The 13,136-nt window shown below is 34.8% G+C and overlaps 1 protein-coding gene across 7 annotated transcripts in view; it reads right to left on the bottom strand.

Moving 5' to 3' along the window:
• DIAPH2 (diaphanous related formin 2) overlaps positions 1-13,136 on the bottom strand; it is a 247,801-nt gene that overhangs the window by 182,175 nt on the left and 52,490 nt on the right. For all 7 annotated transcript variants that reach the window (XR_012630786.1, XM_074883124.1, XM_074883127.1 and 4 more), the window contains one exon: positions 6,902-7,016. Coding sequence is in view for 6 of the 7 variants with exons in the window: in XM_074883124.1 (XP_074739225.1) it covers positions 6,902-7,016 (115 nt within the window). In the remaining variant the exon portion in view is untranslated. The remainder of the gene's footprint in view (positions 1-6,901; positions 7,017-13,136) is intronic.

Genomic DNA, 13,136 nt, shown 5'->3' with positions numbered 1-13,136 from the left:
TTGGTGGATGAGCCAGTAATGTTCATGAAAACACTGAGTGCAACACCTGCATAATCCATCATACCACCTATGTACAGTAACTGCCAGTATTTCACCTTCATCTGTTTTTGGAGACAGTCCCCTCACTATTTCCACCAAATTTTAAAAGAACATTTACCTTATAATGTTTACAATAAGCTCATTTAGATAAGCATTGTTATCTGCTTACAGTTCTGCACAAGTACAGTTTCCTGAATTGTTTATAGTCTAACCTTTATAGCCTAAAACGAAACTATTTATCATCTTCAAATACACATTATTAATAATGTTGACATCATCACTGTAGTTAGTGTTATCTAAACATCACCTTTTTCTTAACCTTATCATGTCATATGCTGTGTCTTCCTCAGAAGTAATGTTGTCTCCCTGGACTGTTCTTCAGCTATTTCGATATGCTTGTCATGCTCTTTCTTAAATTCTTCCAACCACCTTTTCATACTACTTTCACTTGACCATTTCAACCCTCTGGCTCCTCATCCAAGAAAACAAGTTCAGATACAAAAATCCTGGCACTGACCCAAAACGTGAAAAAGTTAAAAGTAAATTTTAGTTAATCCTATCAACATTTGACTAATTTTTCCATGATTACTAATATTTTAAAACTGAGCTACAGATGAGTCCTAAAATTTGTTCAGAGGGAGATATTGAAGGTAGGGCTGGACAGCCACCTAAGCTTTCATATTGTAATTATGAAAACAAAACTGTATTAAAGTAAGTTATTTGACATATTTTATATTATTACATTATATATATAAAAACCTGAATATTTTGTTCCTGTTTTGTTCAATTATAGTTTACATGCAATCTTGTGTTTTCTCTTGTCCTCTCTCACTCAAAAGCCCATAATGTGAAAAATACAACTCAGCTATTAAAACCTTACTTCAATTTAGAAAACATATCAAAATGATTGTTGAATTGGTTTTTAAAAGTCTAATCATAAAGAAGCAACAGAACCCTGATCGAGAAGTTTTCCCTTGGGGTAACTTGGATGGATAATGAATTCTGTACTGGAACAATCCCAGTAGTTACAGACTATTATGTACTAATTACTACCTTTACAGATCTACTGTACACATAATTAATTTCTTCAGAGCACCACTATCATTCCTGACTGGCAAAATACACAACCTAAATTACAAGAGCCAGAAATTAACATGATCCTTTAGGGAGAAGGCATTAACTTGCTTTGTAGTGTTTTGCAATTAGACTATCAATCAAACAGTGAAAAGTGATTTTGATAGCAGCAGGCCTGATACATTGAGTATTGGCACTTTATTACAAAGTTATCTGAGGCCCCAAGCATATGATGTATCACAACTTATCTACAGAGTCAGAACATTTTAATCCTTTACGTTTACCTGCTAGAAGACAGTTCATCACACAATTATATATGTATTTAATATTCAAAAAATTAAACAACAACATAGGGAGTTTTTGAGATCATATTCCACAAAGCACCACAGACATCACCCTGATGATGATGCTGTTCTTTTCCCTTACACCATAGGTCAAAGATAAAATTCCATGTCAATTAAGGGACAAAAGTAAAATTTAGAAGAAGAATGTTCTAGCTGCACAATATAATATGACCTGCTTAAATGTTTTTAAAGATTTGCTATTAATTCGGTTCTTCCCAAGAACACTAACATTGTAAACACTTCATTTTAGTTGTTGCATTTTTTAAAGACATTCTACAAAAACACAAACCTAAACACCCCCAATTCTGCCAAAAGCCAGTAGCCCAAGCTTCCAGAGAAAGATAACCAGACTGGATTAACATACTAATCATAAATTCTAGTTCAACTTCATAACAACATTTCCCCGTAATAGTAGAAAACTACTATTATGCATTTAACCAAAAATGCATAATTTTTTTAGTTCTAGAATTTTGATAGTGGGACCATCTAAAGACATTAACAAGAAGGCATTCTTAGCTGACAATGCACCTCATTACTTCACTATGTATTAACAGAAATGAATGACTTAAGATCACATAACAGACTCATAAGGACAAGATGCATTTATCTGATCACTTGGATGTCCTCTCTTCAGTTATTAAGAAATACTGCAGGGTTCATACTCTGTCATCCAGGTAAGGAAGATTCTTCATTCAGTTTCACATTTTCTTTATACTCCATAAACCAGAAAGGATTTTTTTTTAATTAAGAAAATATGTGATCACACATAGCTCAGAATTGATCATACAGGTTTTAAAAAGGTAAAAACCTCACTATCTAAAGGTTATCCTACTTGTTAAAAAAGACCTTGTTTGAAGAGACTGTTGCTTGCAGGTAAGATTTAACTGTTTTAAAAATAAGATAGGGTTGAGCTAACAATACCTGAATAGAATTCCTTCCTCTTGCTATTTAAATATCAAAACACAAATCAATCCATGATAACATTATTTTGCAAACCAAGTACTACTGAGCCTGAAATTTTCAAGTCGTGACTCAAAAACTGTAAAACCATGATGCATGTTTTCACCAGCAAAATCACTGCTTTCACTTTAAAGCAACACATGATTCGCCACATAAAATTCTGGATGATATCAGATTCTCTCTTAGAATTAACAAGGTTGAAAGAAAACAAGTAGCTGATTGGAAACTAATACCATCTCTACTATTTTTCTCTGTGCATCTACACAAGGAAATATGCTCCATGTGTTTCGTTGCCACCCACACTGCAGTAATCGTCCCACATCTTAATACCACCCAACTCATAAACAACCACCACAGTTGCCCATTCATCTTCAAGTGTGCCTGATCTAGAATATTATTTACTTGCCAAAAATGGTCTGTGAGACTATAACCATTATTTCCATCTCTGCATCTGGTAGCACAATTCTAAGCTCAAAACAGTTATCTAAGATCTTTAACGAAAATTTGAAGCCCTGGAGTCTATTTGTGAGAGGTTCTTAAAAGGTATTCAGATTATCTGTATTTCTTTTGAAGACAAGTGGAGACTATCCTTCCAATACTGTACTGAGACAGTGATAATTAGATCTCAGTTAACTTGGTTCAAACTCCAAGATCTCAAAATCCTGTAAAGTCTTTTTAATGTTTCCATTGCTCCCTGTACAACAAGTGTTTTCATAGCTGTGCTCAGTAACTGATTTCACAGACCAAATAAAGCAGTTTAACTGTTAGTGCTGATTTGAACCTAACTAAATATATTCTACATATTCACCGGGCATAAGTATCAAATATCTAATGTTACAGTAGCAAGTACAGATTTAACCTTACGCATACTTTTAAAAAGAAAATTAGGATCTAAGTATATTTGAAGTAAAATTATTTTACCAGTCAGGGATCACTCCTTTTTGTTCCTGGTGCTCTGTGATTAAACATTCTTATATTTCATAAGCAGGTAACTGATCAATGCACTAATTCATTAACTAATGAAAACTGTGCTTCAGACGTGTCTTATTATGACTTTCACACACACACACACACACACACACACTTTTGTTCTCCAAAATACCACTTTCCCTACAGCTTTGGCTGCCTTCCTTGAAAACAGGCAGCACATAGTTTAGTGACAACCATCATTAAGTTATTATTGGAGATTCTTAAAACAAAACTAAGTTAAATGAAGAAAAATCCTGAAGTTTCATTCTCATTGTGCCAGACAATCACGAATAAAATTCAGACGTTTAATTAAATTTGAGTGCTGCAACCTATATGGAATTACAAATTTTTAATAAGTGTGTATGCTATCATTTGTTTTACTTCAGTTACTATTCCCACTGTCATTCCAAATGCCATGAAATACAAGGTAGTAAACACTAAATCATCACAAATTGCTTTTGGCAATTGTCAGTTTTCTTCCACTCATCCATTTATTTGTTTTACATGCTGACTGTGCTCTTGAGAGGATATAAAATGCATTTCTATTTGTCTTTCCATCATTTTCCTGTAATATATTAGGAGACCACAGCAAGAAACAGGACTAAAGCAGAAGAAAAATTTGATCCTAGATTATGCTTGAAATAAGTATTTTGGGGATTAATGAGCTGCCTGTGGCTGTTAAGGCAAAAGGTAAGGAAGAATGGTGAATATCAGTTAATGTTTCCCTTTATAGATAGCAGTTGCAGAAAAAAGTTGCTTGTGGAATGCAATTATTTGAACCTGTGCTGCAACTAAATGCTCTGAGACTCTTCTTGACTTTTAGTAGGTTTTCAAGTTTTAAGAAAAACTTGAACTCAAAGACAGACAACACTGACTTTCTCTACTAGATAGGCAAAGATGATTTTCATATCCTGGATAATAGGTAGTAACATGTTTAACTTTGGGTCTTCCCATCCTTTGTTATGGCATGTTATTTTCTACAACCATTAACTGAGAACAACATAAGGAAGAACAGGAAAAATATCTGCAAGGCTATCACCACAGTAAGCTATTTTGAGAATTTCTGTTGTTCCAAGTTTTAGGACTGCACAACTATGTCAACAACCGACAGCTATGTCAAAATTTTAAGAGCTTTTTTTCAGCATTTTTAATGAAGAAGCTTTTCAGGAACTCAGAAACATTTCTTAGGAGTTTTGATGAAAGAATTCGGCTCAAGGCAGAAGCTTGTCGTTTTCATTAAGAAGGGTCTCACTCCACTGTAAGTGTTATCTGCTGCTAGGGGATCTCTCCCTTAAAGGTTTTCCTGTCTTGCTATCACATTAAAAGCAGTGATCATTTTAACCTCACTGCAGTGCTATGAACCAAGGATCTATTCAACTTCAATACAGAAAAACTGTTCAATTACTGCAGATGAGGCTTTTGTATTACTGCGCGTAATATCTGAACATTTAGAGCAGAAAGTGGGAAGCACTGTAATAGCAGAATACTAATGGCTCAAATTCAGCGACTACTGAAAAGAGCATGAGCTCTGAGTGAAAGAGCTGTATATTTATCTCATGAAAAACACAGCTATGACTAACTCTTTGAAGGGCTTTCAAAAGAGCACAGAAAAAGACATATTCAGAAATAACTCAAGGAATCTACTCAAGAAATGGTTCACGAAAGTTATGGTCCTCTGAGACATCTTCCTTAACTGGAGTTCACTTTTCAAACACTGTATTAGTATAAACCCCAGGTCTTGTTCCTGAAATTCAGACAACAGCCACAAACCTCTATGTGCAATACAACTTAATTCTGAAATAACAAGATCCTCAAGTAATAAATAGAAGTGAGAACATTCTGGTGGTTTGAATTAAAACAGAAGACTCCCTATGGTTAAAATACAAAGCATCACATGAATTGTTAATTCTCCAAGACAAAAACTTAAAGAAAAAAAACCACAAAACAGCAGCACAAAAATATTTACAGTCAGTACACACATTCACTTCAAAATCTTAAATGTGTGTTTGCTTATTCAGATGTGGCCTATAAACGATACATCTGACTCCATCCACCGTCAAGAACTGCACAATCTGAAAATATATTGTTTTCTAAAAAGATTTGTAGCTAGATCAGGAATTTATTCTTTCAGCATCTACCACTCATTGGACTCTAATTTGTTGGGCTTCCTCATTAGCTCCTGAGTAAGTTATTATTGAACCGTACTTCAACAGTACTTGTTGCTTTTCAGTGCCTGAAATAAATTATGGGTAAATGGCCACATATGAAATACAGATCAATTGACCATTACCCATGGATAATAATGAAAAGACTCGAGGAGGCTGTGTGCAGCTTCACAAGTACTCAAAAACCATCTGAAAGCCAGGAAGAGCTGAGGATGGTATTAAAGTATCAAAATCATAACCAATATTCAGTTGGTAAGTAACTGCATTCCCAACTCGAGATATAAATATTATCATCATAGCTCCTATTGAAGAAATTAAGTGCTTGAGAAATTAATGTGGGTTTTTTTCATCTAAAACCAATGGCAGAAGAGCTATTTACATGACATACTGAACAGCCACAGTTAGGCTTGACAGAAAGCTCCAGCACAGCTTTTATTCTCACTGCATTGTTCTCTCTAGTAGTTAAACAGACCCATTTCACACTGTGTTCCAACAAAAATTGGTAGACTATCTGACAGTTTCCCATGGTATTAAGCTAACAGTGAGTGTGCACTCACACATTCAATTCTTTGAAAACTAACTTACATCATTCACAAATGACAGTAACAACACAATTTAACTGTATTGGGGAGGGGAGATGGTCCTTTCTAGATTACACAACACAAATTTAAATACCAATTAAAGGAGTATATTTAAAGACTTTCATTTTTTCTTAAATGACAGCTGCATATAGTATTCCAAAAAGAAAAAAAATAGTAAAACAAAGAGAAAAAGAAGCAAAGGACACTAACACAAGAACTTTGAAAAGAATGATGGTTTCAACCCACATATTCCAGAATCACGATGAGGCGTATTAAAGAGTTGTGATTTTGTGATTCAAGTGCATATTGTCATTGTTACATTCTAAGTCTTACTTGTACTTGCAGAGGATCTTGATTTAGCAGAGTGATATAAGTAAACTTGTTACACAACAAACCCTCCACATGTGGAATATCTAAAAAAACCTGACAACTTACAGTTCCTGCAGTTAGGAATAGTAATGCAGATGAGCATGATTTTAGGATTAGCGTTTAATTATAATTTAAATTGAAAAAACTCTGCATCTGTCTGCAACATACCCTGCACTTTTAAGAGGTATTATTACAAAAGATTCCTCCCCTCATGCTCTAAAGTGAGGGAGGAGCAATTCTTGTAATAGCCTGCCATGCTTCATGAAAACATACATTTTAAATCATCTTCCTGCTATAAAACCATTATATGAATTCCATGGTATTGCACAAAGTATAAAAGAGACTGTCATTGCACAGTTTTAAACTTAATAAAAGAATATTACCAAGTAAAAGAACATACCTTTCATTTGTGTTCCAAAGGTAAGAGCCAATTTTGCAAACAGTTCTGGATCTTCAAATTTATCTTCTTTTGCTTTTACCCAAAAGCTGTTTTCTGCTATCTCTTGAGGCTCAATCTGAAACAAAAATGGCATCTCCAAAGTTAATAATGAGTATTTTCGTTAGCTAAGTTAAAGCCAATGCTACTAGCCTGTTGTGGTAATTGGACTAAACTGAGTTTAGGTATGTTCCAGGTATTATGGTCTCTTGAAAATGCTTCCTGAACAAAACATAATCAGATGAACTGCCTTTTATCAACACAATGATTTTTATTACATTTCTCCTATTGAACAAATTTTTCAAACAGGCTTGATAACATATTAGTAGCATCTGGGTTTGAAAGTGTTCTGGTTTTCTCTTGAGTACTTTATAGACAGTTCCCAAATTCTTCACCACTGATATGCATCCCTGCTACTTGAAAACTGTAAAAGACATAGTCTTACACTGCCAGAGTACAGAATACCTTATTGCCAAATGATATGTCAATGTAGACCTTTCAGTGACTCAATATTAAGTCTGTAGAAAGAATTTTAAATATCATAAATAATTTTATACTCAAAATTATTATAGTTTCCATGTTTCAAATGCAAACACAGGTTTCATTACAGTACCTTATCTGATACTGGGCATGTTAAAAGAATTAAGTACTGCGCAACACAGAAGGTGAAAGCCGATTTTACTCTTCACGTATGATTCAGAACAGCTATTTTGTTTTCAAAATGTGTTCATCTTCCAGTTTTTAAAGTCTTATCAATCCTTGTTTACAAGTTTGTTTAAATGTCCATTAATTTTCAAGGGCTATTTAACTTCAAGATGATATGCAGGAACTTTATCAATACTATATTTACCATATGATCAATTTGTTAATGTGTAGCTGCTTTACCACCAGCTGCAGGTAAATAATTTTTTAAAACCACCTTAATCCAACACTAATGGTGAAGACAGTTACAACAAAAGGCACTAAATTAAACAGTAAGAATTTTATTCCCAAACTGATGGCTCCTTAAAAGTGATGATCAAATAGACTTCCCTCTCCTTCAGTATGCAGGAGATCTTTGGCACTGTTCCCAGAGCACTTAAGCAAAATGTCCATCTGCAGTTACTTTCCACTGTCATACACAGTGTTCATATGTATGTTTTGTAAATTATTTCTATAAACACATAAACATAATTGATTACAATGAAATTGGCTGCAATGACAAATAGGTATTATAAACTAAAAAGCTTATTTTTCTGTACTTTTACAGGATAGCAGTCTGAGTACATTTCACAGTTACAAAACTAGTGCAACTGACTCTAGAATCAGATACTACTTAACAAGGACCACTGAGTGTAGAAAGCCTAAGCTACATATATGGCAGGAATTCTTCCCTGCTTAAGTGAGATGCCTATATAATTGAAAAAGATAAAGGAATTGTAGGAGAGAAACTATCCTAAGCAGACAAAGCAGTGGCAAGTCAAAGACGAGCAACAGCTTCAGGACAGAATGACATTGTCCATGGCATACAAGTTCTCTTCCTCCACTTAGGAAAACTGGCAAAATATGCCTGTGATGAAACCTGTATTCTATAAGGAAAAAAGTCCACATGGAAATACCCAAACAGATACAAGTGTAATATAAAAACCTGGAAGTCAAAGATCGTTAGAGAAGCTAACTGAAATAATAGCCACAAAACGTCTTCTTAAAAGCCCAGGTGGAAAAGCATTTCTAAAACATTAGAGCCCCATTTCGAAAGGAAGAAAAATAGTTGGTTTTTTTTTTTAAAAAAACAAAACAGAAAATTATATGATAGAAGCTTTCAAGAGAGTAATCTTCTAAACAGAAAGAAGACAAGGACATTCAATGGTAAAGTATCTTCAACAGACAATAAACAATTCATAGGAGGGGAAGTGACCTCTTTTATATAAGGGGTTTAATGGTTACAAAACTGAATAATTCAAATGATTCATAAAAGTAAATAAACTAAAAGGACTTTTATATGACTAGATGAATTTCAAATGGAAAAAAAAAAACCAAGTCTCTGGATTCCAACACTTGGTAATGCCATATTCCTCCAAGTAACACACGAGCATCTTTTCCAGTATGGCAACCCATACATTCTTGTTTCTTTTTAATAATACAGCTAGGCTACTTAAAACAGTCCATTTTTTCTTCTTAAAAAATATAATATATTGGTGTGACTGGCAGGAGATTAAAGATATTTTGTAAAGATGTTTTAAGAAAACAGCAGGACTATACAATTCCTTTTAAATTCAGGAGCATTAAAGTTAATATTTATTCTCAAAAAATTGTTCAGTTTTCTATAAGTGCACTGAAAATTACATGTAAATAAACAAAGAAAACCCCTCACCAACTTCATTTTGCTGCACTCACTACAGTTACTTTTAACATCACCCTCAGCTACAATTCTCTAGAACGGGCCTGAAGTTTCCAGCACTGTCATACAGTAGTAGCACTAAGAATGCACACTGATGCGTGTTGCTAGATACGCTTTCAGATTATTTTGGTATATCTCCAAATATTTTTAAATCCAGTGGCAAAATACTAAAATCAAGTTATAAACATTAATTCTTCTGGTAAAAGAAACTATCAATTGGCATGCCATGCATTTCCACATAGGTTTTACCTCAAGCTTCTAGATTCCTCCTTCTAAAATTAGTGGGATTAATCATTCATGATACTGCTCTTTTGGATACTACTCCAAAGACAGAGTCATTTCACTACTCAACACTTCAGAATGTAGAGGAACACAAAACCTAAACTTACTTCTTGTTGAGAGAAACAATTAAGATCACTTATTCAAAAATATCAGAGGACAGTCTAGTTCCTCTTCCAACAGTAAACTTCTGTCATTACTAGTTCTTGAAGAGTTTTGCTTGAAGCGGTGACGGTATATATTCAGAACTTAATCAAAGCATCCTACCTTGAATCACCTGAAAAACCCCACGGAAAAAACTAGAATAATTTCCAAACTGTCCAGTGCTGTGGCCCTAAGACCATCCATCCTCAAATACACTTAAAACCAAGATTCCATTGTGTCTGACAGGGTAGATCAGCTATGTAAGAACTCAATAGACATATGATCCTGTGTCCTAGCAATATTATGAAAACAGTCAACAAAGGACTGTTAATGCTATGCAATGATGTGATTCATTTCACAGGCTTCATATTGAGAACACTGAGCATCTTCAGCCAGGAGCAACATCTGGCATCCCATGTATTGCAGCTCCATCCAGGACAACATGATAACATTCAACTTTTACAGAAAGATGTGTACCTATATCCATATGAATTTCCCAACAGTTTTACCAGCTGTGAAACATCCTGAAAAAACCTGCGCTGTTTCAGAGTGTGATTTAAATTACAAGTTCAACAGTTGTTCAATGTTAAATTGCAACTTATGGTCAGCAATGACCATCTGTAGCCACTTATCAGCTTACTTTCATCAGCAATATGATTTTAATAAGTTCTTGGTAGCAACATACTATTGAAATAGAATATGGTTTTCAAGGAAAGTGTCAGACACCAGGCTAGTAGTACAAAGATTTAGTATCTGCTGCTTATTTGTCAAGATATCCATTCAAGCTACACTGAAGTCCAAGCTAGAGCTCAAACCAGATAGCGTGCAGTATATGAAGGTCCTCCTTTGATTTGCCTTGATGATTCGGTGATCTATGTATTTTTTTCCTACGGCAAACCTCAACTCATCTATTGCATTTTATACCATTAAACTGCCAGCCACAAGTTGCCTTTAAGATGTGATGGTTTAGCGCTGATGATTGATGCAATTATCTAGTAACCCAAATTTACTTCCTTTATACAGAAATAACAGTGGTTATACTGATTAAAAAGGGGTTTAAAAGCCACACATATACAAACATATACCTGGATACGTGCCTAACTTCTCGTCACAAAGTGACCAATTATACTGGGAGACAAGTAGTAACTAGTAACTGCTCTTACAGGTTAGTTTGCAAATCAGAGATTGTGCTTGCAGTTTACTACTCAAGTAAATGCTTATCTCTTAAGACATTTTAAAAATTGAAATTTGATTAAATATAAGCACGTTAAGACTGTGCAGAAGCTCACCTTCACTGGAAGTTAATGGTGCCTAAACATCCCACTCGAGCAGCCCCAAAGCTCCTCCCAGTGGCCACAACCCTGCTCTAGCACATCACTGATATGAAACGACCAACAAACACCCCAGATCAATAACCTACAGGTACCACTGTAGCACAGATACCAGCATTCTCTGAACTTACAACTACAGTAGACATCACGACCTTCGAAGGTTTCGATGTGAGACAACATGCTGTTATCTACGCTTGAAAACTGCTTTAAAACTATTTCTAATAGTTTGGATACACATATGCAACTTAATGCAAAGCCACAATTCATGTTCATGACACCCAATAGAATGATGCCCCGTCCTATTTGGGATGTCCCAGTTTTTCACTCATTTGATAGACCAACAATACAAGCAAACTCTCTGCAGAGCTATGAAATTCAGTGAGTAGTCACCCACCAATCATACTCCACATACCTCAGAGGAGTCACAGATGTGTGTCCTCTCAGATCCAGCCTCAGGACAAGGCCAAAAGAGAAACACAGCAGTCACCTACTGTCATCTCCTGCTGCCATCACATAAATCCACTGAGCTTAGCACACATTCTCTGCTCTCATGGGAAGAAATCTATCACTCAGTGATGTGCAACCCATAGACCTTTTTAAAAGATTTTTGTACTGAACTAAGTTAGCTTCCTGAGATACTCATCTGTCAAACACCCAACGCAAAATTCTGTCAACAGGAATCTCATTTTAAAATTCATTGTAGTATACAGTATCAACTGTATTTGTTTGTAAAGAGGAGGGGAGGAACATCAGCTTCATAACTCTAAGAGCCATAGCTTTAACTCAAGTTTAATATTAAACCACATATTGCTAAATTAAAAGCAGTAATAATTTTACACACCAGATAGCTAAATATTCACTCTAGTAAAAATGTCTTCAATGCTTACAATAAAAACTAATGTCTAATAACACCACTGCCTTTAGAAGCTTCTGATCAGTTTTGCAACTGTCTTAACAGGGTAAACACCTGCCTTTCTCAGAGAAAGAAAACCAGTGAGCTTTGTAGTACAACTATCATTGACAGACAGGTAAGACAATGAAAGTCAAATTTCCTTTCAAACTTCCAAAACATATCACAAAAACAAAAGAAATGTGAACACGAAATAACGGGATTAATTTCCTAATTAGATGCTTTAATTTACAGTAAGTTTCTGTGTTTGTTCAGAGGATTGATCTTAATATAATTCCTAACCTCACATCAGGAAATCTGCCCTTAAACAGAAAATTTCAGTAGTTTAAGTCTGTACACTTACTGTTGCAGTAAGTATAGAGTTAATTCTTTTAATTAGGAAAAACTGTTTTGCCAATGCTTTCCCACCCTTCTCTTTTTAAGCTAGCCAAATTTTTAAGTTTCATGGAAGGCTTTTAAAATGAAGCTAGATGATCCTATGAATTGCCACCACAGTAGTTTCACTCATAGTTCATTTTTAAAATAAATTAATGGAATGCATAACCAGAACAATCATGAACTGTTCTGTCAAGAAGGTATCTAAGACAAAAATTACAGTCTCTGTAAGCCTGATCCACTTCCAACCTGTCCTCAAAAAAGCAAGAAAAAAAACCCTCATAAACCACATAATTTGTGGCTCCCACTGCTTGCTTAACCCAGAGAAGGCAAAACTAGAGTTATGCTTTGCATTGTCTTCCAAAATACTGTATGCCCATTCATACCAAGTTGCAATTTATACCCAGAGACTCAAGTAAAACCTCTTAACACATCTCCTTTCTCAACATTCTTTCTTATTTCTCACACATCTATTAAACAAACAGCTGTAGCTATCCCTTGACTCAAGATACTTCTGTCACCTGCCAGATTGTCAAAGTTCCTAAAACGCAGTCTTCCCAACAGTTTTCCACTCAATTGTCTGCTTCAAGATTCATTTCCTCTGTCCTAAAACCCACCAATACTTTAACTAACTCAATTTTGCTGCAAAAAGTAGTAACACAATTTATAAAGTAAACATTTCAATTGTTTGTTAAATTAAACATGCTTTAAACAAGACATTTTACCTCTGAAGTGTTCACTAAGCAAGTCAAATATCAATCACAGCTGAAAACATGTAGA

Source organism: Strix uralensis, chromosome 13, assembly GCF_047716275.1.
Source record: "Strix uralensis isolate ZFMK-TIS-50842 chromosome 13, bStrUra1, whole genome shotgun sequence".
Taxonomy (NCBI): Eukaryota; Metazoa; Chordata; class Aves; order Strigiformes; family Strigidae; genus Strix; species Strix uralensis.
This window is presented reverse-complemented; position numbering and strand designations above follow the sequence as displayed.